The 27,731-nt window shown below is 36.0% G+C and overlaps 1 protein-coding gene across 1 annotated transcript in view; it reads right to left on the bottom strand.

The window, feature by feature from the left end:
- The window catches only part of LOC132553012 (uncharacterized), a 116,881-nt gene that overhangs the window by 79,484 nt on the left and 9,666 nt on the right, over positions 1–27,731 (bottom strand). The window contains exons 2-18 of the mRNA XM_060217216.1: positions 23,698–23,974; positions 23,322–23,430; positions 22,079–22,273; positions 18,083–18,223; positions 17,539–17,685; positions 17,137–17,277; positions 15,460–15,600; positions 14,915–15,061; positions 14,515–14,655; positions 14,125–14,265; positions 11,968–12,108; positions 9,929–10,066; positions 9,186–9,338; positions 4,504–4,842; positions 4,149–4,353; positions 1,995–2,110; positions 763–1,026 (exon numbers count right to left, since the gene is read on the bottom strand). Coding sequence (XP_060073199.1) covers positions 763–1,026; positions 1,995–2,110; positions 4,149–4,353; positions 4,504–4,842; positions 9,186–9,338; positions 9,929–10,066; positions 11,968–12,108; positions 14,125–14,265; positions 14,515–14,655; positions 14,915–15,061; positions 15,460–15,600; positions 17,137–17,277; positions 17,539–17,685; positions 18,083–18,223; positions 22,079–22,273; positions 23,322–23,430; positions 23,698–23,974 — 2,936 coding nt within the window. The remainder of the gene's footprint in view (positions 1–762; positions 1,027–1,994; positions 2,111–4,148; positions 4,354–4,503; positions 4,843–9,185; positions 9,339–9,928; positions 10,067–11,967; positions 12,109–14,124; positions 14,266–14,514; positions 14,656–14,914; positions 15,062–15,459; positions 15,601–17,136; positions 17,278–17,538; positions 17,686–18,082; positions 18,224–22,078; positions 22,274–23,321; positions 23,431–23,697; positions 23,975–27,731) is intronic.

Genomic DNA, 27,731 nt, shown 5'->3' with positions numbered 1-27,731 from the left:
TACACGGATCCTTACAATCAAAATGTATCTAGCTCAACTTTATTTAGTAATTATGTTATCACTGCAATTGGCACATTAATTATTGATCTCATTGGTGACAAAACTAGCAAGTTACAAACTCTTTCAAGAGCTGTCACCTGACTTCATATTTATGGAAACACGAATTATGGCAAATCTAAACCATTTCTGCCTTACCCAGGAACTTTGTACTAAGCTAATACAGACTCACCCAGAAGTTATTTGCCAAGTATAATATACACTCATTCTTGAATGGTGGGCTAAATAGTAATGGACTTAAACTGGGCTTGGGGTTAATTAGTTATATGGACTCACCCAGTTGTTGGCTTTAAGTTAGAACTTGTTTAGGAGCTTTGGGATTGAAAGATCCTCCTCGAGTTATCAATAATAAAAGTAGGCACTGAACACCCCCAGGAGCCAAAATCATTCATAACTTTATTCGGCCTTAGTAACATTATCATAAACCATTAGGCAAGTGCTTCTAAATTTCCACTGATCTAAAAGTTAGGACACATAGAAGGGCAGCCTAGAGGATTGGGACCCCATCTGTACCATGGGAATTCCAGACACAGAGTCCAGAGAAATCATTAGGCCATGGAGTCATCTTCAAATTAGACTATTCCATCCCTTGATGACTTCCATTCCACGACGAGAGCATCCCCTCATGTTGCCAGAGAATCGACTTTGGTCAATTCTACAATGCCCAGCAACGGGAAGTAATGGAGAACAAAGAACATTACATACCTTGAGGACACTGAGTACAGGACTGCTGGCCTGTTGATGTCTGATAGTAGCCAGCCGGACAGGTGATAGGTTCAGACATTCCATTGGTAGGACACTTGTAGCCAGCTTCGCAGCTGGTACAGCTGGTGCTTAAATTTCTAGCATAAGTTCCTGCTAAACACTCAACAGGACTGGACGAAGTCGATGAACAGGCATATCCTCCAGGACAGGGAACACAGTCAGCATCACCTCCCAATGAATAGTAACCACTTCCGCAAGACACCGCTGTGCAATGAAAATTTGTGTCGTTAGCACAAACTCAAACTGACATATGAGATAATGCATAAATCCTAGATATTCTAGGTAAATCAAATTTGTATCTTAAAATACTTCCTTTTTTCAAATTGGTAAAGTATATTTAGCATGAAAAAATTGATGTAGAATTCAAAACATCAGTTTTCTATTAATTGATTTATCCATTAATTACATGTCAATATTTCTATTAATTGGTTTATCCATTAATTACATGTCAATATTTCTATTAATTGGTTTATCCATTAATTACATGTCAATATTTCTATTAATTGGTTTATCCATAAATTACATGTCAATATTTCTATTAATTGATTTATCCATAAATTACATGTCAATATTTCTATTAATTGATTTATCCATTAATTACATGTCAATATTTCTATTAATTGATTTAACCATTAATTACATGTCAATATTTCTATTAATTGATTTAACCATTAATTACATGTCAATATTTCTATTAATTGATTTATCCATTAATTACATGTCAATATTTTTTTCAACTTATTACCATCAAGTTGAAAGGTCAACATGTGATATATTGTACAGTTAACAGATCTGTGTGTGCTTAAATGGTATTGTACACCTTGTTAATAAGTATTATATCAATCGCTATAGCTTTCAAAAGTCTATTTAAAATTCTGAATTCCAAATAGTCAATATCAGATTTACCTGACAAAATCAAGCAAGATGAGGACACTGGTAATACTTTCACATGTAAAGTATCTGACAAAATGAAATTTAATAATACTTCTTTTGAAACATTCTTGACAACTGTATCTGAATTGAACATCCTTCCTTTCCTAAATACTAAAATTCAATCCAACTTTTACTAAAATACATCTCACTTGCTGGACAAACAGAACAAGATAGTATGTAACAGAATAGAAGGCTTCCTAACCTGCAGAAACAGAATGGTTGAAGGTTAATGTACATACCAGCCGTCAGGGTTGGACATTCTGAACCAGCAGGGCATGCATTACAGCTTGTCTGTCCGGCTGTATCTTGGTAGGTTCCAACAGAACATGCAGTACAGTGGTTCTGACTACCCGTGCTGTGAAAATACATGTAAAATAAGTATATGTCTATGTGACATATCACATTTTATAGGCAATGGTAGCAATTTTATCATACTGAAGTAATCTGTCTCACAGGAATAGATTTCACTAAACCTTACAATACTGACTGGCTTTTACATAAAGGCAAAGAGACTGATAGACTTTTCCCTAAAGTCTAGGAAACTGACTGACTTTTACATAGAGACAAAGAGCCTGATAGACTTTTACATAAAGACAAAGAGCCTGATAGACTTTTACATAAAGACAAAGAGCCTGATAGACTTTTACATAAAGACAAAGAGCCTGATAGACTTGTACATAAAGACAAAGAGCCTAATAGACTTTTACATAAAGACAAAGAGCCTGATAGACTTGTACATAAAGACAAAGAGCCTGATAGACTTGTACATAAAGACAAAGAGCCTGATAGACTTTTACATAAAGACAAAGAGCCTGATAGACTTGTACATAAAGACAAAGAGCCTGATAGACTTTTACATAAAGACAAAGAGCCTGATAGACTTGTACATAAAGACAAAGAGCCTGATAGACTTTTACATAAAGACAAAGAGCCTGATAGACTTGTACATAAAGACAAAGAGCCTGATAGACTTGTACATAAAGACAAAGAGCCTGATAGACTTTTACATAAAGACAAAGAGCCTGATAGACTTGTACATAAAGACAAAGAGCCTGATAGACTTGTACATAAAGACAAAGAGCCTAATAGACTTTTACATAAAGACAAAGAGCCTAATAGACTTTTACATAAAGACAAAGAGCCTGATAGACTTGTACATAAAGACAAAGAGCCTGATAGACTTTTACATAAAGAGACTGATAGACTTTTCCCTAAAGGCTATGAAACAAAGATTTCTAGCCAAGAAACTATAGCAGCTTGGTTAAGAAGTAGAAAATATTTGTCACAAATTAACGCCCTTACTTCTATGCACATAAATAGAATTGATGAAAATGTCAAATGTGACCTTTGGAGAGGCTCTCATGATTGGGTATTTTTTTTCATGAATGGAGCACAGCAAAATATGAGCATGGGTAACATTATCATAATCCACTCCATGCTAACTCCCAACAACATGGCTACAATATAGATTGAATACTGTCATCAAGCACAAAGTTCTCAGGGCTATACAAACTACCATATTATGCCCTTTCCCTACTCCTGAAGACATCCTCTGTGCCCTTAACACATTTATTTGGGTTGCCTTTAAAATCTGAGGACATCTTCAAATCTAATTTTATACTCAAAGATCAAAAAATTAATTTAATCAGATGTTTGATGATGAAACTGATGACAGAAAATTGAAATAGGTAAAAGATCTTTAAATCAAATGACAATTTTAAGTCACTAGTCAAGATAATACTGCTGAGACTGGAGGTCATTTTGGTGAATTAAACAGCCAATGTTTATGACCCTTTTGTATACAGTAGATTATAATTCTCAGTACAGTATTTATCAAATTATTCCATGATTCACAGCCCATAATACCTTAATCTTTTAAATATGGAAGACATATAATGGTTATTTGAAATGATCACTCCATTTCCCTTTGCAGATAGATTAGGGGGCGTGGCTAAAAAACGTTAGAACAAGTTTTGTTCAATTCAACAAAATTTCCACAGTTCCACAGGCAGACTCAACTGTCCCTATTGCCTTGGATAAACATTCTTCACATCCAAAGTTACCTTACCTGTATTCTCCAGGGTCACCCTTACCTGTATTCTCCAGGGTCACCCTTACCTGTATCCTCCAGGGTCACCCTTACCTGTATTCTCCAGGGTCACCCTTATATGTATCTTTCAGGGTCACCCTTACCTGTATTCTCCAGGGTCACCCTTACCTGTATTCTCCAGGGTCACCCTTACCTGTATTCTCCAGGGTCACCCTTACCTGTATCCTTCAGGGTCACCCTTACCTGTATTCTCCAGGGTCACCCTTACCTGTATTCTCCAGGGTCACCCTTATATGTATCTTTCAGGGTCACCCTTACCTGTATTCTCCAGGGTCACCCTTACCTGTATTCTCCAGGGTCACACTGGACTGGTGACTGGTTTTTGTTTGGACATTCATAGCCTGAAGGACAAGCTGTACAGCTGGCTGATTGGACACTGTCGGCATACTCTCCATCAGCACACTCGGTACATATAGAAGAGCCAGCGGGACTATAGAATCCTTGTACACAATCAGAGGCAGCACCAGCTACATCATCACATTTCTGACCTGTAGCATCAATCACATACAAACTTTGTTGTATATATATAACATACATACTTGAAACAAATCTTTAATTTGTTTACATATATATGGATCTTGCTATATGTGGAACATCACCTTTGTTCATTATCTACTCAAGTAAGGTAGAAGACATACCAGCGGGACAGTCCACACAGGACGAATGCCCAGTAGAAGGTGCATATGTTCCATTGCTACATGGCGTAGGGGTAACAGTACCCGGCAGTGGACAAGCATAACCAGCAGTACAGGATGAACAGGAAGTGGCTCCACTGGCAGAAAACTCTCCAGCCGAACACTGGGCAGGAGTGGACGTGGTGGTTGAACTGCAGGCAGATCCTGCAGGACAAGTGTCGCAAGAGGTGGCACCAGCAGCACTGTACTTTGAGGCCCCACATTGGGTTTGGGTAGTGGATGTACAGAAATGTCCCGCTGTACACTGGGTACAGGAGCTTGCACCTGAAGAGCTGTAATGTCCTGTAAACATAGAAAACATACTATCAGGACCACAAGGGTAGCCTACCAGTAACATACACTATTGTGTTACAGAACTGTTTATACTATCTATCATTCTATTTACTTCTCAAATACTTTCAACATTAATATTTACCATTTTTTCCCCAAATATTGTATAGAGACTGATATAGTAAAACATTAAAGTTTCCGGTGATAATATCTGTCTACAAATAAATCACATTGCTGTACAGCCTAACATTAAACTGGACAAATAACATAGAATTCACAATGTAATTTTTAACAGACACTGTCACAAATTTATTCAAACATTCAAATATAGGGACTGTCAGAGGGAAGTGATGAGGGAATGAGGGATCTCATGGGGTGTGGTAGAGGAGTCGACCAAGAAGGGTTTATTGGAGATTTGAGTGAGGGATATCTAACAGGAAGTTGGCTGCAATAAGTTGTTTTGTGGGAGGGTTGGTGGTGGGAAGGGTTGGTGGGTGGGGATGGTTGGTGGGAGGAGTTGTGAAACAGTAAATATGAGGTTTGTAAGAAGTGGGGAAACTTATGCAGTGAATGAGAGATATGTTGGGAGTGGGTGTGTGTGTGTGTTAACGTGAAGGATTTGTTTGGGAATATGAGTACAGGGGCTTGCTGTGTGTTTGGGGATGAATTATGGCATGAGGGTGCATACAGGGAGATATTTTACAGGGATGAGGGTGTATACAGGGAGATAATTTACAGGAATGAGGGTGTATACAGTGAAATATTTTACAGGGATGAGGGTGTATACAGTGAAATATTTTACAGGGATGAGGGTGTATACAGGGAGATATTTACAGGGATGAGGGTGTATACAGGGAGATATTTTACAGGGATGAGGGTGTATACAGGGAAATATTTTACAGGGATGAGGGTGTATACAGGGAAATATTTTACAGGGATGAGGGTGTATACAGGGAGATATTTACAGGGATGAGGGTGTATACAGTGAAATATTTTACAGGGATGAGGGTGTATACAGTGAAATATTTTACAGGGATGAGGGTGCATACAGTGAAATATTTTACAGGGATGAGGGTGTATACAGGGAGATATTTACAGGGATGAGGGTGTATACAGTGAAATATTTTACAGGGATGAGGGTGTATACAGTGAAATATTTACAGGGATGAGGGTGTATACAGGGAGATATTTTACAGGGATGAGGGTGTATACAGGGAGATATTTACAGGGATGAGGGTGTATACAGTGAAATATTTTACAGGGATGAGGGTGTATACAGTGAAATATTTTACAGGGATGAGGGTGTATACAGGGAGATATTTACAGGGATGAGGGTGTATACAAGGAGATATTTTACAGGGATGACGGTGTATACAGGGAGATATTTTACAGGGATGAGGGTGTATACAGGGAGATATTTACAGAGATGAGGGTGTATACAGGGAGATATTTTACAGGAATGAGGGTGTATACAGGGAGATATTTTACAGGGATGAGGGTGTATACAGCAAAAGTGATAGTAGTAGTGATAAACAGGAAGAATTTTTAACATCATCATGATGGCATATTGTCTTTTATATAATATGTACACATATATATATATACACAGTTGTAATGGTGATTCATGGTATATTCTAAAATGAATGATTTTATATACACCACAAAATAGAGAATTCAAAACATATAGCAACAGTGATTCATATATAAATAAAAACACCATGTAAAATAAAAGGCAATACATATGATAAGGTTGTGGTCACCAGTTCCCAATCATTCTCCAATACCAACATGCTTACACCTTTACCCTGGTATATAGGTTATCATGGTAGGAAGTGGCAGAGAGTGTGAATCACTTAAAATTTCATCTTTAATACAATTTGTATTTCATACGCTTAATTTACAATACTGGAAATGATCCATTAAAATGTAAAATCGGGATAAAATATTAGGGGACATTATGATCATATAAAGATATAGTTATCCTGATACAGAAGTGATTCACACGATCCACCACAGCCTTTCGTGTCTCACAATAATATATGTGCTGTATATAGGTTCCTGACACCAACCAGTTTAACAGACTTATAGCCAATGGATGTTCTCAATCTAGTTTTATATTCTATCTTACAACGACACTGTAACAAACTGGTATCTTCAAATGATGTGTTAGATAAAAGTGTAACTTAGAATGTCAAAAACCTAGTTTGATCAAACATTGGTTATAAGTCTTTTAACTGAACATGCAGCACCTGTAACAAATTCAATCAAGTAGAAACCTAAAAATAAAACAGGCAATTCTTCATTTTCAAACACTGTGGTTTGGATAATACAAAGTCTTTATCAAGTTCATGAATTTTAAAGTGGGAATACTTTTAAATTCAATGTGTTTCTTATATCATCAAATCAACTTAAGATAATTTCTATCTTGTTTAACTGAGGATAATCCTTATCTAGGTTGTTTAACTGGGGATAATCCTTATCTAGGTTGTTTAACTGGGGATAATCCTTATCTAGATTGTTTAACTGAGGATAATCCTTATCTAGGTTGTTTAACTGGGGATAATCCTTATCTAGGTTGTTTAACTGGGGATAATCCTTATCTAGGTTGTTTAACTGGGGATAATCCTTATCTAGATTGTTTAACTGGGGATAATCCTTATCTAGGTTGTTTAACTGGGGATAATCCTTATCTAGATTGTTTAACTGGGGATAATCCTTATCTAGGTTGTTTAACTGGGGATAATCCTTATCTAGGTTGTTTAACTGGGGATAATCCTTATCTAGATTGTTTAACTGGGGATAATCCTTATCTAGATTGTTTAACTGGGGATAATCCTTATCTAGATTGTTTAACTGGGGATAATCCTTATCTAGGTTGTTTAACTGAGGATAAAACTTATCTAGATTGTTTAACTGGGGATAATCCTTATCTAGATTGTTTAACTGGGGATAATCCTTATCTAGGTTGTTTAACTGAGGATAAAACTTATCTAGATTGTTTAACTGGGGATAATCCTTATCTAGGTTGTTTAACTGGGGATAATCCTTATCTAGGTTGTTTAACTGGGGATAATCCTTATCTAGATTGTTTAACTGGGGATAATCCTTATCTAGATTGTTTAACTAGGGATAATCCTTATCTAGATTGTTTAACTGGGGATAATCCTTATCTAGGTTGTTTAACTGAGGATAAAACTTATCTAGATTGTTTAACTGAGGATAATCCTTATCTAGGTTGTTTAACTGAGGATAAAACTTATCTAGATTGTTTAACTGAGGATAATCCTTATCTAGATTGGTCCACTAGAGATTATCTCTATATAGGTTAGTTGATTGAGGATTATCTCTTGTTATGTAGGTAAATTCAAAATAATCATTCTAACTTGATCAGCTGAGAAACATTTACTACAACATTTGACATGAAGAATCAGTGCTGATGCTTACAGATAAGTTAGAAAATATCCTCTCTTAATACAATATAACTATTAAGAGAGCATATCTTGTTATGAAAATCTCATTAATGACATAAAGACAGAATACTAATGCACAATACTGCCATATTGAAGTCAAAATAATTACATTGTGTTACAATACATTTACACAAGACCTGCAAAAAATACAACAGATGCTAAATTTCTTCTAGGAGCAAAATCTTTTCATATTTCAAATATTTTAATGTTTAATGTTTTACTCTAAGAATAATTTCTGATCATCTTATTTATTCTGATGTCAACAACAATCAGATTCTCTATTTTAAAACATAACATTTAAATACTGAAATCATATTTAACTTCACGGAACTGATACTTGATATAATTATCATGTCTAGTTTCTTGAATATGGCAATACAAGTAAATCAAACAACATGCACACAGTAAGATTGCATATAGAAATAAAACAAACTCATTAAATTTAGAGAAAAAACCAAATCATCATTCAACATGCAAAATAAACATCAACAATAAAATATGAACTTTAGAAGAGAAAAAAGTGTCATCTTCCAACATGCAAAACAATTCAACATTAAACTATGAATTAAGCACTTCAAATTAAAGAAATGTTTGAAAGCCTGTAATTAAACATGCTGTGCTATATTCTACAATATCATTAGTAACACATGGATACAAAATATCCAACAACAGTTTATATTTTTAAATTTCATTAATGTATGTTAATTACACTTTAATGATTAAATTCATTTCATTTCTTTGATCCAATAAATGACTTCACAAACATTATTAGAAAAATGCATTTCATTCAACAACATGTAAAATAAGTCATTACTATTGTTAAAACCTCGTAATGAGGTATTAAGGTATTATTACACTACCCACAACTTCCTGTGCACACTCTACCTAGGTCACATGGACGACAGTAAGAATCCCCTTCCTGACTAAAATTTCCTGCTGCACAGGCTGGTGGGCCAGCCCAAGAGACTGCAGGATTACTACAATCATCTCCTGCAGCACAGATAGTACAAGAACTCGCTCCAGCTGCACTGTAATATCCTGGAAATTCAAGTTACCTCCCTTTAGAATATTTATGTTTCATTTTGGTGAGATAAGTAATTCAAAATGAGAAAGACAGAAATTTAACAACACAGAGTATCTAAACATATTTTTGTCATATCCAGTAAAGGTTGGAAACAATACCATGTGATATGATTTAGTTGTGCTAATGTTAAATGAAGTTGATCCCAGGATTGAAAATATTACCTACTATAACGGTTATCATCTTTATTAACATTCTAAAACTCACTTGAAACAAAGAAAAGTTAATCAGAATTGGCATAAAGATTATCAGCATTGTACTCTGCACCTCTTGTTTCGATGGTACATCTGAGTATGCCATTATAATTAATTTCTTCAATGTTGATGTCTATCATCTGCCTCAACCGGGAAGGTGGCAGCCATATTTAGCTTCAGAATTCTTGAAAATCATCCAATAAGAAATAGGTTACATAACCATTATTTTAAAATTTATGTTAAATATCAAAGAAAGAAGATAACCTGTGTGATCTGTACCTTAATGCTTTTCTTTCATGAAATGAACAAACCAATAGCACTTGCCCAAATAAACAGATTTAACTAGAATTTACCAGCAGGGCATGATGTACAGACTCCTTGACCAAGGAGACTGAATGTGCCAGCATCACAAGGCTGATCTGTGGCATCAGTACAATTAGATCCAGCCGGGCAGGGAAGACAGGCAGAGGCTCCTAAATTGCTGTAGGTACCTGTTACATAAAACATCTTACAGAACAGACAGGATAGAAAATCTATTTTATATATACTGTATATGTGTTTTCCTCCCCAGTTAAATCACTTTGTTAATTACAAATTTAAAGGTAAATTGGAAAATATTGCCCAATAGTAAAACTATATAGAGTATCACACTATTTCAAAGTTTTGTCAGATTTCTGGAAGTGTAACTGTAACTAATGCTGTTTATGACATACTGAAGCTACAAACTTCCAACAATCCTGATGTATATGTCAGTAATGCTGTTAGCAGCTATATATGAAGGAAATATTACAACTTCTGTATGTAAAGTCGAATATTCAGCACATTCCAAAAGCTTTATTAATTGTCCAAATACACATTGTGAGAACAACCGGAAATATGTACACCAAATCTCCTTTTAAGCATTATGTTTAGGTCTAAAGCAAGAAAACAACTTAATCGACTCCTTGCTTACAGCCCTGTGGTGTTAAGATTTAGTCATTCTCTAGTCTACAGCCCTGTGGTGTTAATACTTAGTCATTCCCTAGTCTACAGCCCTGTGGTATTAAGACTTAGTCATTCCCTAGTCTACAGCCCTGTGGTGTTAAGATTTAGTCATTCTCTAGTCTACAGCCCTGTGGTGTTAAGATTTAGTCATTCCCTAGTCTACAGCCCTGTGGTGTTTAGACTTAGTCATTCCCTAGTCTACAGCCCTGTGGTGTTAAGACTTAGTCATTCCCTAGTCTACAGCCCTGTGGTGTTAAGATTTAGTCAGTCCCTAGTCTACAGCCCTGTGGTGTTAAGATTTAGTCATTCCCTAGTCTACAGCCCTGTGGTGTTAAGACTTAGTCATTCCCTAGTCTACAGCCCTGTGGTGTTAAGATTTAGTCATTCCCTAGTCTACAGCCCTGTGGTGTTAAGACTTAGTCATTCTCTAGTCTACAAACCTGTGGTGTTAAGATTTAGTCATTCTCTAGTCTACAGCCCTGTGGTGTTAAGATTTAGCCATTCTCTAGTCTACAAACCTGTGGTGTTAAGACTTAGTCATTCCCTAGTCTACAGCCCTGTGGTGTTAAGACTTAGTCATTCTCTAGTCTACAAACCTGTGGTGTTAAGACTTAGTCATTCTCTAGTCTACAAACCTGTGGTGTTAAGACTTAGTCATTCCCTAGTCTACAGCCCTGTGGTGGTAAGACTTAGTCATTCCCTAGTCTACAGCCCTGTGGTGTTAAGACTTAGTCATTCCCTAGTCTACAGCCCTGTGGTGTTAAGACTTAGTCATTCCCTAGTCTACAGCCCTGTGATGTTAAGACTTATTCATTCCCTAGTCTATAGCCCTGTGGTGTTAAGACTTAGTCAGTCCCTAGTCTACAGCCTTGTGGTGTAAAGACTTAGTCATTCCCTAGTCTACAGCCCTGTGGTGTTAAGACTTAGTCATTCCCTAGTCTATAGCCCTGTGGTGTTAAGACTTAGTCAGTCCCTAGTCTACAGCCTTGTGGTGTTAAGACTTAGTCATTCCCTAGTCTACAGCCCTGTGGTGTTAAGACTTAGTCATTCCCTAGTCTACAGCCCTGTGGTGTTAAGATTTAGTCATTCCCTAGTCTACAGCCCTGTTGTGTTAAGGCTTAGTCAGTCCCTAGTCTACAAACCTGTGGTGTTGAGACTTATTCATTCCCTAGTCTACAGCCCTGTGGTGTTGAGACTTAGTCATTCCCTAGTCTACAGCCCTGTGGTGTTAAGACTTAGTCAGTCCCTAGTCTACAGCCTTGTGGTGTTAAGACTTAGTCAGTCCCTAGTCTACAGCCCTGTTGTGTTACGATTTAGTCAGTCCCTAGTCTACAAACCTGTTTTGTTAAGACTCAGTCAGTTTACAGTCCTGTGGTGTTTAGACAAAGTCATCCCTAAGTCTACAAACCTGTGGCACATGATGAGCAAGTAGTCTGGCCAGCTTGACTGTATGTCCCTGCAGTACAGTCAACAATACTAGTAGGGACAGAACATTCCTTTCCCTCTGGACATTCAGTACAATTTCCCTGGCCTGCAATGCTGTAAAATCCTGTAATGTTCAAATTTAACAAGTGAAAATTAATCTCTCTTGATGGTTTTATTATCATAAATATATTTTTATTTTCAATTGAGGGAAGAAAAGAAATGGTTTTATGCTTCAATTCAAAGGGCACACATTACAATGTAAGTTGATTTCAAAACCTATGTTACACATCCACTAGCCTACAAACCTATGTTACACATCCACTAGCCTACAAACATATATTACACATCCACTATCCTACATACCTATGTTACATATCCACTATCCTACAGACCTAAGTTACACATCCACTATCCTACAAACCTATGTTACACATCCACTAGTCTACAAACCTATGTTACATATCCACTAGCCTACAAACCTATATTACACATCCACTAGCCTACAAACCTATGTTACACATCCACTAGCCTACAGACCTAAGTTACATATCCACTAGTGTACAAACCTGTTACATATCCACTAGTCTACAAACCTATATTACACATCCACTAGCCTCCAAACCTATATTACACATCCACTAGTCTACAAACCTATATTACACATCCACTAGTCTACAAACCTATATTACACATCCACTAGTCTACAAACCTATATTACACATCCACTAGTCTACAAACCTATATTACACATCCACTAACCTACAAACCTATATTACACATCCACTAGTCTACAAACCTATATTATACATCCACTAGTGTACAAACCTATACTACACATCCACTAACCTACAAACCTATATTACACATCCACTAGTCTACAAACCTATATTACACATCCACTAGTGTACAAACCTATATTACACATCCACTAACCTACAAACCTATATTACACATCCACTAGTCTACAAACCTATATCATACATCCACTAGTGTACAAACCTATACTACACATCCACTAACCTACAAACCTATATTACACATCCACTAGTCTACAAACCTATATTACACATCCACTAGTCTACAAACCTATATTACACATCCACTAGTCTACAAACCTATATTACACATCCACTAACCTATAAACCTATATTACACATCCACTAGTGTACAAACCTATATTACACATCCACTAGTCTACAAACCTATATTACACATCCACTAACCTACAAACCTATATCATACATCCACTAGTGTACAAACCTATATTACACATCCACTAGTCTACAAACCTATATTACACATCCACTAACCTACAAACCTATATTACACATCCACTAGTGTACAAACCTATATTACACATCCACTAGTCTACAAACCTATATTACACATCCACTAGTCTACAAACCTATATTACACATCCACTAACCTACAAACCTATATCATACATCCACTAGTGTACAAACCTATACTACACATCCACTAACCTACAAACCTATATTACACATCCACTAGTCTACAAACCTATATTACACATCCACTAGTCTACAAACCTATATTACACATCCACTAGTCTACAAACCTATATTACACATCCACTAACCTACAAACCTATATTACACATCCACTAGTGTACAAACCTATACTACGCATCCACTAACCTACAAACCTATATTATACATCCACTAGTGTACAAACCTATACTACACATCCACTAACCTACAAACCTATATTACACATCCACTAACCTACAAACCTAGGTTACACATCCACTAGCCTACAAACCTATGTTACATATCCACTAGCATACAAACCTATGTTACACATCCACTAGCCTACAGACCTAAGTTACACATCCACTAGCCTACAAACCTAAGTTACACATCCACTAGTCTACAAACCTATGTTACATATCCACTAGCATACAAACCTATGTTACACATCCACTAACCTACAAACCTATGTTACATATCCACTAGCATACAAACCTAGGTAACACATCCACTAGTCTACAAACCTATATTACACATCCACTAGTGTACAAACCTAAGTTACACATCCACTAGCCTACAGACCTAAATTAGCTGTCTCCTATTTTGTAAACCTATCATATAAACAGGAAGTTATCTCCTAATCCACAAACCTGCAGGACATGATGAGCAAGTAGTCTGGCCAGCTTGACTGTATGTCCCTGCAGTACAGTCAACAATACTAGTAGGGACAGAACATTCCTTTCCCACTGGACACTCAGTACAATTTCCCTGGCCTGCAATGCTGTAAAATCCTGTAATGTTCAAATTTAACACGTGAAAATTAAGCTCTCCTGATGGTTTTATTTTCACAAATACCTTTTTTGTTCACTTAAAAGATAGAAAAGAAATGGTTATATGCTTCAATCGAAAGGGAACACATTACAGTGTGAGATAATTCTAAAACCTAAGTTACACATCCACTAGCCTACAGACCTAAATTAGCCGTCTCCTATTTTGTAAACCTATCATATAAACAGGAAGTTATCTCCTAATCCACAAACCTGTGGCACATGATGAGCAAGTAGTCTGGCCAGCTTGACTGTATGTCCCTGCAGTACAGTCAACAATACTAGTAGGGACAGAACATTCCTTTCCCTCTGGACACTCAGTACAATTTCCCTGGCCTGCAATGCTGTAAAATCCTGTAATGTTCAAATTTAACAAGTGAATATTAATCTCTCTTGATGGTTTTATGATCATAAATAACTTTTTTTCACTGAAGAGAGAGACATGAAACGGTTTTATGCTTCAATTCAACGGGCACTCTTTAAAGTGTGGGTTGATTAAAAGAATTTTTCTTAATTCCAAATACTACAACACTCAGTGTTTACTTATAGTTAATTTCAATGCTTACACATCATTAGCACTGATAAAAGATAAATTCATTGTAAAGATACCTACCACTTGCACAAACAGTACAACCAGCTTGTCCTGCTAAACTGTAGCTACCCTGTGGACATTGTGAAGGACTGGATTGTGTTGGATCACTACAGTCGTAACCCTGTGGACAGCTAGTACAGGATGAGGCTCCAGCAGCACTGAAGGAACCTTTAAAACCAGTGATATCAAATTCACTACAGGGCGATAGGCACCATATACAAACACAGGGCATTGTAACAACTTCAAATGTCATTTTACTTTCCCTTATCTTAAAACCTTCACCAAGATTTATACAATCAAACTGTCAACAAACACAAACAAATAAGTAAATTTTTTATCATATCATTATTAAAGATCCTGTCAAATATAAACCTGAGGTTTGAAGAGTTAGCGAACCCCTGGCCTACAAACCTGATTTAGTCACCCCCTAGTCTATCATAATCAATTAGTCATTCCCTAGTCTATAAACTTCAGTTACAAATCACCTGGTAGATTATCCCCATGTATAAAGAATTATTAAATCCTTAATGCACAAACCTGAGTTAGTCATCACCTAGTCTACAAACCTGTGGGACATGATGAACAAGTAGTCTGGCCAGCTTGACTGTATGTCCCTGCAGTACAGTCAACAATACTAGTAGGGACAGAACATTCCTTTCCCTCTGGACATTCAGTACAATTTCCCTGGCCTGCAATGCTGTAAAATCCTGTAATGTTCAAATTTAACACGTGAAAATTAATCTCTCCTGATGGTTTTATTATCATCAATATATTTTTATTTTCAATTGAGGGAAGAAAAGAAATGGTTTTATGCTTCAATTCAAAGGGCACACATTACAATGTAAGTTGATTTCAAAACCTATGTTACACATCCACTAGCCTACAGACCTAAGTTACACATCCACTATCCTACAGACCTAAGTTACACATCCACTATCCTACAAACCTATGTTACACATCCACTAGTCTACAAACCTATGTTACACATCCACTATCCTACAGACCTAAGTTACACATCCACTAGTCTACAAACCTATGTTACATATCCACTAGCCTACAAACCTATATTACACATCCACTAGCCTACAGACCTAAGTTACACATCCACTAGCCTACAAACCTATATTACACATCCACTAGCCTACATACCTATATTACACATCTACTAGCCTACAAATATATATTACACATCCACTAGCCTACATACCTATGTTACACATCCACTAGCCTACATACCTATGTTACACATCCACTAGCCTACAAACCTATATTACACATCTACTAGCCTACAAATATATATTACACATCCACTAGCCTACAACCCTATGTTACATATAAACTAGCCTACAAACCTATATTACACATTCACTAGCCTACATACCTATATTACACATCCACTAGCCTACAACCCTATATTACACATCCACTAGCCTACAGACCTAAGTTACACATCCACTAGTGTACAAACCTATGTTACACATCCACTAGCCTACATACCTATGTTACATATCCACTAGCCTACAAACCTATGTTACATATCCACTAGCCTACAAACCTATGTTACATATCCACTAACCTACAAACCTATATTACATATCCACTAGCCTACAGACCTAAGTTACACATACACTAGCCTACAAACCTATGTTACACATACACTAGCCTACATATGTATGTTACACATCCACTAGCCTACAAACCTAAGTTAGACACCCTCTAGCCTACAGACCTAAGTTACACATCCACTAGCCTACAAACCTATATTACACATACACTAGCCTACAAACCTATGTTACACATCCACTAGCCTACAAACCTAAGTTAGACACCCTCTAGCCTACAAGTCTAATTAGCCAACACCTAGTCTACAAACCTGTCCCATGCAGTACAGTAACAATACCCTAGTACAGTCAACAATTACTACATAGGGACAGAACATTCCTTTCCCACTGGACATTCAGTACAATTTCCCTGGCCTGCAATGCTGTAAAATCCTGTAATGTTCAAATTTAACAAGTGAAAATTAATCTCTCCTGATGGTTTTATGATCATAAATAACTTTTTTGTTCACTTAAAAGATAGAAAAGAAATGGTTATATGCTTCAATCGAAAGGGAACACATTACAGTGTGAGATAATTCTAAAACCTAAGTTACACATCCACTACCCTACAGACCTAAATTAGCCGTCTCCTATTTTGTAAACCTATCATATAAACAGGAAGTTATCTCCTAATCCACAAACCTGCAGGACATGATGAGCAAGTAATCTGGCCAGCTTGACTGTATGTCCCTGCAGTACAGTCAACAATACTAGTAGGGACAGAACATTCCTTTCCCACTGGACACTCAGTACAATTTCCCTGGCCTGCAATGCTGTAAAATCCTGTAATGTTCAAATTTAACAAGTGAATATTAATCTCTCTTGATGGTTTTATTATCATAAATATATTTTTATTTTCAATTGAGGGAAGAAAAGAAATGGTTTTATGCTTCAATTCAACGGGCACTCTTTAAAGTGTGGGTTGATTAAAAGAATTTTTCTTAATTCCAAATACTACAACACTCAGTGTTTACTTATAGTTAATTTCAATGCTTACACATCATTAGCACTGATAAAAGATAAATTCATTGTAAAGATACCTACCACTTGCACAAACAGTACAACCAGCTTGTCCTGCTAAACTGTAGCTGCCCTGTGGACATTGTGAAGGACTGGATTGTGTTGGATCACTACAGTCGTAACCCTGTGGACAGCTAGTACAGGATGAGGCTCCAGCAGCACTGAAGGAACCTTTAAAACCAGTGATATCAAATTCACTACAGGGCGATAGGCACCATATACAAACACAGGGCATTGTAACAACTTCAAATGTCATTTTACTTTCCCTTATCTTAAAACCTTCACCAAGATTTATACAATCAAACTGTCAACAAACACAAACAAATAAGTAAATTTTTTATCATATCATTATTAAAGATCCTGTCAAATATAAACCTGAGGTTTGAAGAGTTAGCAATCCCTAGCACACAAACCTGATTTAGTCACCCCCTAGTCTATCATAATCAATTAGTTATTCCCTAGTCTATAAACTTCAGTTACAAATCACCTGGTAGATTATCCCCATGTATAAAGAATTATTAAATCCTTAATGCACAAACCTGAGTTAGTCATCACCTAGTCTACAAACCTGTGGCACATGATGAGCAAGTAGTCTGGCCAGCTTGACTGTATGTCCCTGCAGTACAGTTAACAATACTAGCAGGGACAGAACATTCCTTTCCCTCTGGACACTCAGTACAATTTTCCTGGCCTGCAATGCTGTAAAATCCTGTAATGTAATGAAGTTTTAGATCAACTGACTTTGACCTCAACTGTAATCTGTACTCTGTAATCTACAGTAATAAGACTTACCTCCCTTTTTCATCTGTTCATCAAGTTTTTATTCAGTTTAAGATCATCCTAGCTTAATTTTGATCTGAATAGATATAGTCTGTACATTTTCATTTTTGGTCATTTTCTCAATCTGTTGTATGGTTATCTCCCCTTTGCGTGCACCTATACAGCTTATATTTACTGCCCTTAATAATGTGTACCTAACTATTAATCAGGAAAAATTACAGGAAAGTTCAAACGATTCACTTTTGACAAACTGATCGTGTGTTTAACGTCCTTAGTATTCATGTAATATATTAACAGGTAATAAATCCTTAATCTTTTTTTTTTTCATACTTGCACAAGAGATAAAACAAATGATTCAATGAGGACCAAGAAGACTTTCTATAAAATTAGATAAATAAGATAAGATCTTTTCGTCTTTCAAAGAACTTAAATTAAAAAACTTCAGTAAAATTGTATACTGAGCTTGCCAGTGATGTTTGTATAGATAAAGAAATTTAAACCACAAAGACATATGATGCATAATTTTTTTCCCAAGACATTTCTTTTTCTTTGTAATGTTATATCACATTTTACCATGAAATTCTAAAATAACATTAACAAATTGTTATGTACTATATACTTGTGAAATAAATGTCATTGAGTACATTTTATCTATATCGCTATCGTGTGAGTAGAATTATAGTATAAAGTATGTAGAAAATGAAACAGAAACACAGAAGAACTAATATCAAGTCAGCAGTTTTAAAATCAGGAATCAAAGGTTAAGGGCATAAAGGGTTGAACTCATTAAGGTCATGCCATAGTTTGGAAAGGCAGGACCATCAAGGAAAGCATCATATTGTACTTCTTGCAAATGAACATCACGTTGAAGGATAAATATTTCAAATTTTCAAATTCAGCTTCTTTGAATATATTCAATGATCACAAATGAAAAAAAAAAAAAAATTCAAGAACAAAAACATTATCGAAGGTTTATTGCCAAATTTCACTGGATGTCACTATGAAAAGGACAAATGGATAGCATTTATTTTACTTATAACAAATAACCAAAGGGTTAGCAAAAACTCATTCTGAAATATTGAATCTTTATCACTTTTGAAAGCATATTATGATATTCAACCATAGTGTCAACAGGACAGGGAAGAATAAAGAAAAGTTCAAATGCAAAGATGTGAAAAAGTTTAGTTAGCCTTTCTGATCATCTACAACATTGTAGCATAAACAATTTAAAGCCCAATTCAGTGAGGTATATCACACAGGTGATTGTTTAGCAATGCCTTCTTATAACATGTATGTTGGCTTACTTTAAGTTTACTAGCAGTACATAACAGGTCTATAATACATATATATGTGGATATACATAGCTGCTATATTTTCTTCACAAGACTTTTTCTAAAATATATTTCATGTAAATATAGCTGAATAAATCTCAAAGCATACACTTTAAGCATTTCTTATGCTACATTACTTAAAGTGAAAAAGCAGTTTTGCAAGCCATTCAAAGCCAGTAACCTCTGGCGATATCCTCCATCTAAGGCCAAATACCTCAACTATGGCCACACCATCCATCGAAGGCAAAATCTCCCAGCTATAGCCACATCCTCCACTTAAGGCCAGATCCCCCAACTATGGCCACACCCTCCATCTAAGGCCAAATACCCCAACTAAAGCCACATCTTCCATCTTAGGCCAAATCCCCCAACTATGGCCACATCCTCCACCTAAGGCCAAATACCCCAACTAAAGCCACATCCTCCACCTTAGGTCAAATCCCACAACTATGGCCACATCTTCCACCTAAGGCCAAATCCCCAAACTATAGCCACATCCTCCACCTAAGGCCAAATCCCCCAACTATGGCCACATCCTCCACCTAAGGCCAAATCCCCCAACTATGGCCACATCCTCCACCTAAGGCCAAATCCCCCAACTATGGCCACATCCTCCACCTAAGGCCAAATCCCACAACTATGGCCACATCCTCCACCTAAGGCCAAATCCCCCAACTATGGCCACATCCTCCACCTAAGGCCAAATCCCACAACTATGGTCACATCCTCCACCTAAGGTCAAATCCCACAACTATGGTCACATCCTCCACCTAAGGCCAAATCCCCCAACTATGGCCACATCCTCCACCTAAGGCCAAATCCCACAACTATGGCCACATCCTCCACCTAAGGCCAAATCCCACAACTATGGCCACATCCTCCACCTAAGGTCAGATCCTCCAACTGTGGCCACATCCTCCACCTAAGGTCAAATCCTCCACCTAAGGTCAAATCCCCCAACTATGGCTGCATTCTCCTTTTAGGCCAAATCCCACAAATATGACCACATCCTCCATTTAAGGCCAAGTCCCCCAACTATGACCACATCCTCCATTTAAGGCCAAGTCCCCCAACTATGGCCACATCCTCCATCTTCGGCCAAACCCCCAACTATGGCCACATCCCCACCTACATCTCCTAATATCTGCCATTTCCCCTATCTACACTACAAGCTATATCTCCCACCACCCCTCACTGATTCCCACTCTACTTTTGATAATTTCCATTCTATTGCTAAGTCTCTGAATCATTCCACCCATTTTTTGTCTTGGAAATAATCATAGGACAAATAACATCTTGACCCAATTTGAACACAACATACAGTGCTATCCAATAGGGAAGTATAATCCACACAAATACATTATATTTTTCTGATATGTGTGAGACCCACATGGTATGACAGTCCATTTTTATTATGGAATATTTTGTCTTGACCAGAGGAATTCCCATACAAGCTTTAGCTGAAGAGACAACTGACAGGCGGACCAGAGTTGAAATCTTTAGTCCTCTCAGCCGGAAAAAATGCGCAAAATAGCAACAAAAGCAATTGTATCAACTTTAAAGGATTTTATCCGATACATTGTAGATAAGAACAATATATTAGATCACAGATAATTACAGTTAGCATCTACAACAGCAACTAAATCAGAGTTTACAAACCTGTACAGTCACTGGGTAATAATACATACACAACAAAATTCTTTCTGATATTCAGCAATACCACTGAGTAAACAGCATATCAGAAGTGAAGAATATTACTCTTCAATTTATATATATTACAGGAAATTTTCTACATATACCAAAGATATTTCTAAACATTAACAAGTGAAAAGAACAGTTAAGGTGTGATGATTAGAAAGATCAAGTAAAACCAGTTAACAAAACGTGAAATTATCAAAAAGGAAATTAAATAAACGAGATAAAAAAATCCGTTAGTTTGAGAACATTTACTTGTTTAAAGAAAATCTTGTCTATGACCAGATCCTACAAAGACCAAATCCGACAGAACAGAGATTTTCTACTGAAAAAAAATCTTTACCTTGTATCTTACAAATGAAAATATGAAATTTAATATTTAAGACAACAACACTTCACTGAAAAACACAAAAGAAAATAATTAAACATGCAACACCTCATTCCAAACAGTCATATATTTACATATATTTATATAAGTATCCGTGGCTGCTCTTGATATCTGAAAGTCAAGGAATGCTAGATATTAGTTGTCTTAAGTTTCCACTACAAATTCTGAAAAAAAAAACAAAAATGTGTGTTCGTTATTTCTTACCCTAGACTTACCTTTCATCGATCCAAAATGTTTCCTCAAGACTAAATGGAAGCTGTACTGAAACTAAAGGTTTGTGAGTCTACTGTTTGGTAAGTAAGATGAAGGGATGATAAGAGGATAATGATTGGCTGAAAAGTCTGATGAAGGGATGGTCATTAGATGTTACCTGAAGCACACGAAGTACAGCTAACAGAGTTGGCAGCTGAATACTGTCCAGCTAAACAGGTGGCAGCAACAGTGGTGTCCGAGCATTCTGACCCAGCTGGACAATTGTCACATGATGTCTGACCACTGGCTGTCTGGTAGGTACCGCTGGCACAAACTATGGGTGCAGTCATCTGATTGTTTGGACATTTATTTCCTGTTTTCAAAAATGATAATAGCATTCTCAATAAAATACAGCTACAATTTCCCAATAAAATAATCTAATGATTAAATAATTAGCATGTAATATTTGATAGTCAGGTGTGCAACAATGGTGTATATCAGATCTCATATACCATATATGTGGTAGGTTTTATTGTGAGGTATGAAATTGGGAAGCTATATTGTTAGGAATTATATAAATGATAGTGTGATTGGTTATATTTAATGAAAACTTTTTGCTGTGTTGGATAGTAATATGTATATCTAGCAAGAAATTGAATAATCTTAGGATACCTTTGAAGACTGTAATAAATGTGATAGACAAGGTGCAGTGTCAAGGCAACACAATTTAAACATCTCTTGCAGACTTGACAGGTTGTCTTATGAAACTAAGGAGGGGAAATAACTCACCTGTGTGAAATGTTTGACAGGGGGCATCAGAGGCACTGTTGTAATTACCAGTTGTACACACTTTACAGCTGTCTGAGAAAATCACTACTAAAGGGAGATAACTCACCTTTAGGACATGTTTGACAAGAGGTATCGAAGGCACTAATGCAACTTCCAGGTGTATACAATTACAGGTTCTTTGCAAAAATCATCACCAAGGGGAGATATCTCACCTGAGGAACATGTCTAACAGCAGGCATCAGAGTCACGATTGCAACTTCCAGGTATACACACTGACAAAGCTATCTGAAGAAATCATTATTACAAGGGAGACAACTGACCTGTTGGACATGACTGACAGGAGGCATCAGAGACACTATTGTAACTTTCAATTGTACAAAATTGACAGGCTACCTACTGAAATTAATACAAGGGAGATAACTTACCTGCGGGACATGCCTGAAAGGATGTATCAGAGTCATAACTGTTACTTCTAGTACAAAATTGACAGGCTACCCACAGAAATTACTACAAGGGAGATAACTTACCTGTGGGACATATCTGACAGGAGGCATCTGAGTCACTAATGTAACTTCCAGTTGTACAAATTTGACAGGCTACCTACGGAAATTAATACAAGGGAGATAACTTACCTGCGGGACATGACTGACAGGAAGTATCAGAGTCATAACTGTAATAACCCGGTGTACATGCTTGACAGGCTGTCTTGCCGGCATCTGGTTCCTGACCAGCAGGGCAATCCTGTAACAGTCAATAGAATGTCCTCTTAATTAGAACCTCAACTTCAATTAGAACCAATATAATTATTCAACTTTGTATTAATCATGATCCAATAATGTTTATGAATATAACTATATGTATGGTAATCCTTCTCAGATGTGACCTTGTATAACTTTCATAACAGATAAAAATATTGTCAGAGTGATAAGTGACTTTGTGTAACCTTTACAGTGAATACTAGAGATTGCTTCAGAAAATAATTTGCTTTATTTGGTTTTCAACATTTACCGTTGATGCTGCTGTTGTTGTTGGACATTTGTGACCAGTCGGACAAGTTGTACAGGTCAAGTCCCCATCCAATGAAAACTCGCCAGAACTACAAGCAGTCTGTGTATTTGGAGAACTACAGGAGTAGCCTGCAGGACATGCTGTGCACGAGGTAGATCCTGCAGGGCTGATGGCATTTGCAGCACAAGTTACACAGGCACCACTAGTAGAACTTCCTGTTCCACTGTTGGAAGTTCCTTCAGGGCAGGGTGTTGGGGCATCGGTCCCACCCGTACAGCTGCAAGTAAAGACACTGTATCTTAGTTTCACAGATATACAATACAACGAAAGTTATACTAACTGTAGATTACTGCCCATGAGATCTGTACCAAGAAATACACTGTGCACTCACATTGTATAGAAGCAGCACAGATTAATGAAAAGTTAGGAAGTAACTTACATTTTTTATACTTATTTGTAAGAACTGTACACAGGATATGAATATGTTACTTCAAATAGTTACATATTCACGTTATCCCCATGACTGGAAAAAAATCACTTTATCAGATAACTTCTAGAAACCCATCACAAATTTGAGAAAGAGACCCAAATATTTGTTTTTCTAATGCCTCTTTACAATGTAAAGAAGACCTTACAGATCTATACAGCATAAGATACAGTCTACACATATCTACAGTGTAACATAGAACTTATAGATATCTACAGTGTTACACAGAACTTATAGATATCTACAGTGTTACACAGAACTTATAGATATCTACAGTGTTACACAGAACTTATAGATATCTACAGTGTAACATAGAACTTATAGATATCTACAGTGTAACACAGAACTTACAGATATCTACAGTGTAACACAAAACTTATAGATATCTACAGTGTAACACAGAACTTATAGATATCTACAGTGTAACATAGAACTTATAGATATCTACAGTGTAACACAGTGTAACATAGAACTTATAGATATCTACAGTGTAACACAGAACTTATAGATATCTACAGTGTAACATAGAACTTATAGATATCTACAGTGTAACACAGAACTTATAGATATCTACGGTGTAACACATAACTTATAGATATCTACAGTGTAACACATAACTTATAGATATCTACAGTGTAACATAGAACTTATAGATATCTACAGTGTAACACAGAACTTATAGATATCTACAGTGTTACACAGAACTTATAGATATCTACAGTGTAACATAGAACTTATAGATATCTACAGTGTAACACAGAACTTATAGATATCTACAGTGTAACAAAGAACTTACAGATATCTACAGTGTAACACAGAACTTATAGATATCTATTGTGTAATACAGAACTTATAGATATCTACAGTGTAACATAGAACTTATAGATATCTACAGTGTAACACAGAACTTATAGATATCTACAGTGTAACACAGAACTTATAGATATCTACAGTGTAACACAGAACTTATAGATATCTACAATGTAACACAGAACTTATAGATATCTACAGTATAAGGTAAAGCTTACTCAGTAGATTGTTGAGTTTAAACAGAATAGGTAGAATTCTGTAATGTGTTAGAGACTTTATCACCTTGAAACCATTAGGACAAAAGACTTCTTATGTAGAGACCTGTTTGATCAGAAATCCATAACAAACTTTTCCTATCTCTACGTTAGGCAAGTTTACACTTAAACTTGCAGAAATGTGATTATAAACAGGGTAAGAGTGTACATTCTTGTTACAGACACAAATACATTTTATATTTATTTATTTATTTATTTATCTATTTATCTATTTATTTAATAGGTTTTACATCCACTTTTACAGCCTTTTGGCTTTTCAGTAAACAATATATGTATTTAAACTGAAGGCATATTTCTGCAATCAGACAAAAGAGCTCAGCTGCTATTTACTTCAAGACCTAAAACCATGTACTGATGTTAATGGTAGAACACACATCAAAGAAAGCTTGAAATATCATCAAAATATTTTTTGTTTGTTTGTTTACTGATATTAAAGATTTCATTAAAATTAATACCAAGAAATTTATTTTAGACAGGAAAATTCATTTAAGATAGGATCTGGATAACTCCAATTGTTTGGACCATGTAGAAAATTGTAAAATCAGAAAACAGAAACAAGGGCCATCAAAGACCAGTTCTGCTCCCCAAAGGGGACAAATTTTAAGTATGAAAAATAACAAAGGGCAATAAGAGAGATATGATTCCTGTGCACTGCTTTCCTTGTTGAGGTCTATATACATATGAAGTTTCATGGTTATACCTCATACAGTTTTAGTGTAATGCTCCGGAAAATATTTAGGTATGAAAAATAAAAAGGGCCATAACTCCTAAATCATGCAAAAGAAAGTGATGCTTCTTGTGCAATGCACTTCTTGTTGAGATAATCTACCTATGAAGTTTCATGTTGATACCTCTTATAGTTTTGTATTATGCTCTGGACAAAATTATGATGGATGGAGGGACAGAAGGATGGATGGAGAAAGCAGCCACTATATGCTGTCCAATCAGGGAACATAATAATACATAAAAAGTGATCTTTTCAATAATCTGTCATTTAATGGGAGTGAATCTGCAATATGAAATATTGTCACATGAGGGGTCAAATTTTAAAAATGTTTTTTTCTTTCCTACCAGGTAAGTATGCCTTTATGTAATGCCAACGTATTCAATATATCACATTTAATATTGATTATTACCATCTCATACTCTCAGCAGTCCATGTTCTAAAATTAAAGTGGTCAACAGATATGTATGTTAAAAACTTGGATATCTGCCATCAAAACATTTACAGAAACTTTTTCCACCTCTAATTCAATTTATCTGTCTGTTTAACAGGATAGGTATTTGCATCAAACATATACAGTTCAGTTATTATTCAATATGATACAAGTTAAAACATCCTGTTTGTATAAATCACACGTTTGAGAATTCTCATTCAATATCAGTGTTTATCTGTAAAAAATTCAGAAATAAGTGTAGCTTTTAGTAATTGAATTTCTTCATTTAAGTGTGACATCAATAGATAGATATTTCAAACGTCTTGTATACACAGATTGTGATACCTTACAAACGTCTTGTATACACAGATTGTAACACATTACAAACATCTTGTATACACAGATTGTAACACATTACAAACATCATAAATACATAGACTGTGATATATCCTGCTCTTTTATAGGGTTTCACTAACAAAGATATAAGTGCATAACTGTTGGAATATTTAACCTTTAAACTTTCTTAATTCTAGTTAAAAGATAAATGTTGAAAGAAAATGGTACAAAAATTTCAATATCAATGAATGCTTTCAGCGTTATAAGTAAAGCTTAAAGCAAAGTCCCTAGATATAAAAAGCACAGTGTCCCATTATTTTAAACAATATTGAGTTCAAAAATGGGATAAGGCCAAAATTGGGCAGGTTGCGGGATGAGTGCAATGTTATATGGTATTTATAAGACAGTTAATGGTGTTTCATCTGTTGAGTATCAAGAAAATACATCCGGAATGAATCCATACTAGGAGTTGCACATCTTCAACATATATATAAACATCCTACAAAGTTTCAAGCTTCTACGTCAAAAACTCTAGGAGGAGTTGATTCTACAAAACTGGTACCCCTTTTCCCTATATCAAAATTTTGCAAAAATCATAAATCAATTTTCCATTTTGACTGCACAGTATTCATATCATTGACATCTTATCACTAGCAATGCGTGCATGTCGGATTGCAAAAAATTCTGAACAAAGGGTAACGCCAATGCCTTTGAACATTTCCTGTTATCAACTCAAAATGGATCAATATCTTGTTTAAATCTTAAATAAACTTGGCTTTCATTTTAACACTCCAGGTAATGTTTATTAAATACATCCTAAAATGGTGCATTGTAACATTTGAAAATATTTGTTTAAGGATTTTAAGAATGAAACAAACAAATTCCAATGTCGTACATGTTGTTTGGCAGCCAATGCACAGAAAGATACAGGTAATATACTTTGGTAAATCATTTCATCAGATATGTTTT

Source organism: Ylistrum balloti, unplaced genomic scaffold, assembly GCF_031769215.1.
Source record: "Ylistrum balloti isolate Yb309-2 unplaced genomic scaffold, AGI_CSIRO_Ybal_v1 Utg370292, whole genome shotgun sequence".
Classification (NCBI taxonomy): Eukaryota; Metazoa; Mollusca; class Bivalvia; order Pectinida; family Pectinidae; genus Ylistrum; species Ylistrum balloti.
Note: the sequence above shows the minus strand (reverse complement) of the source record. Positions and strands in the feature narration are given on the sequence as shown.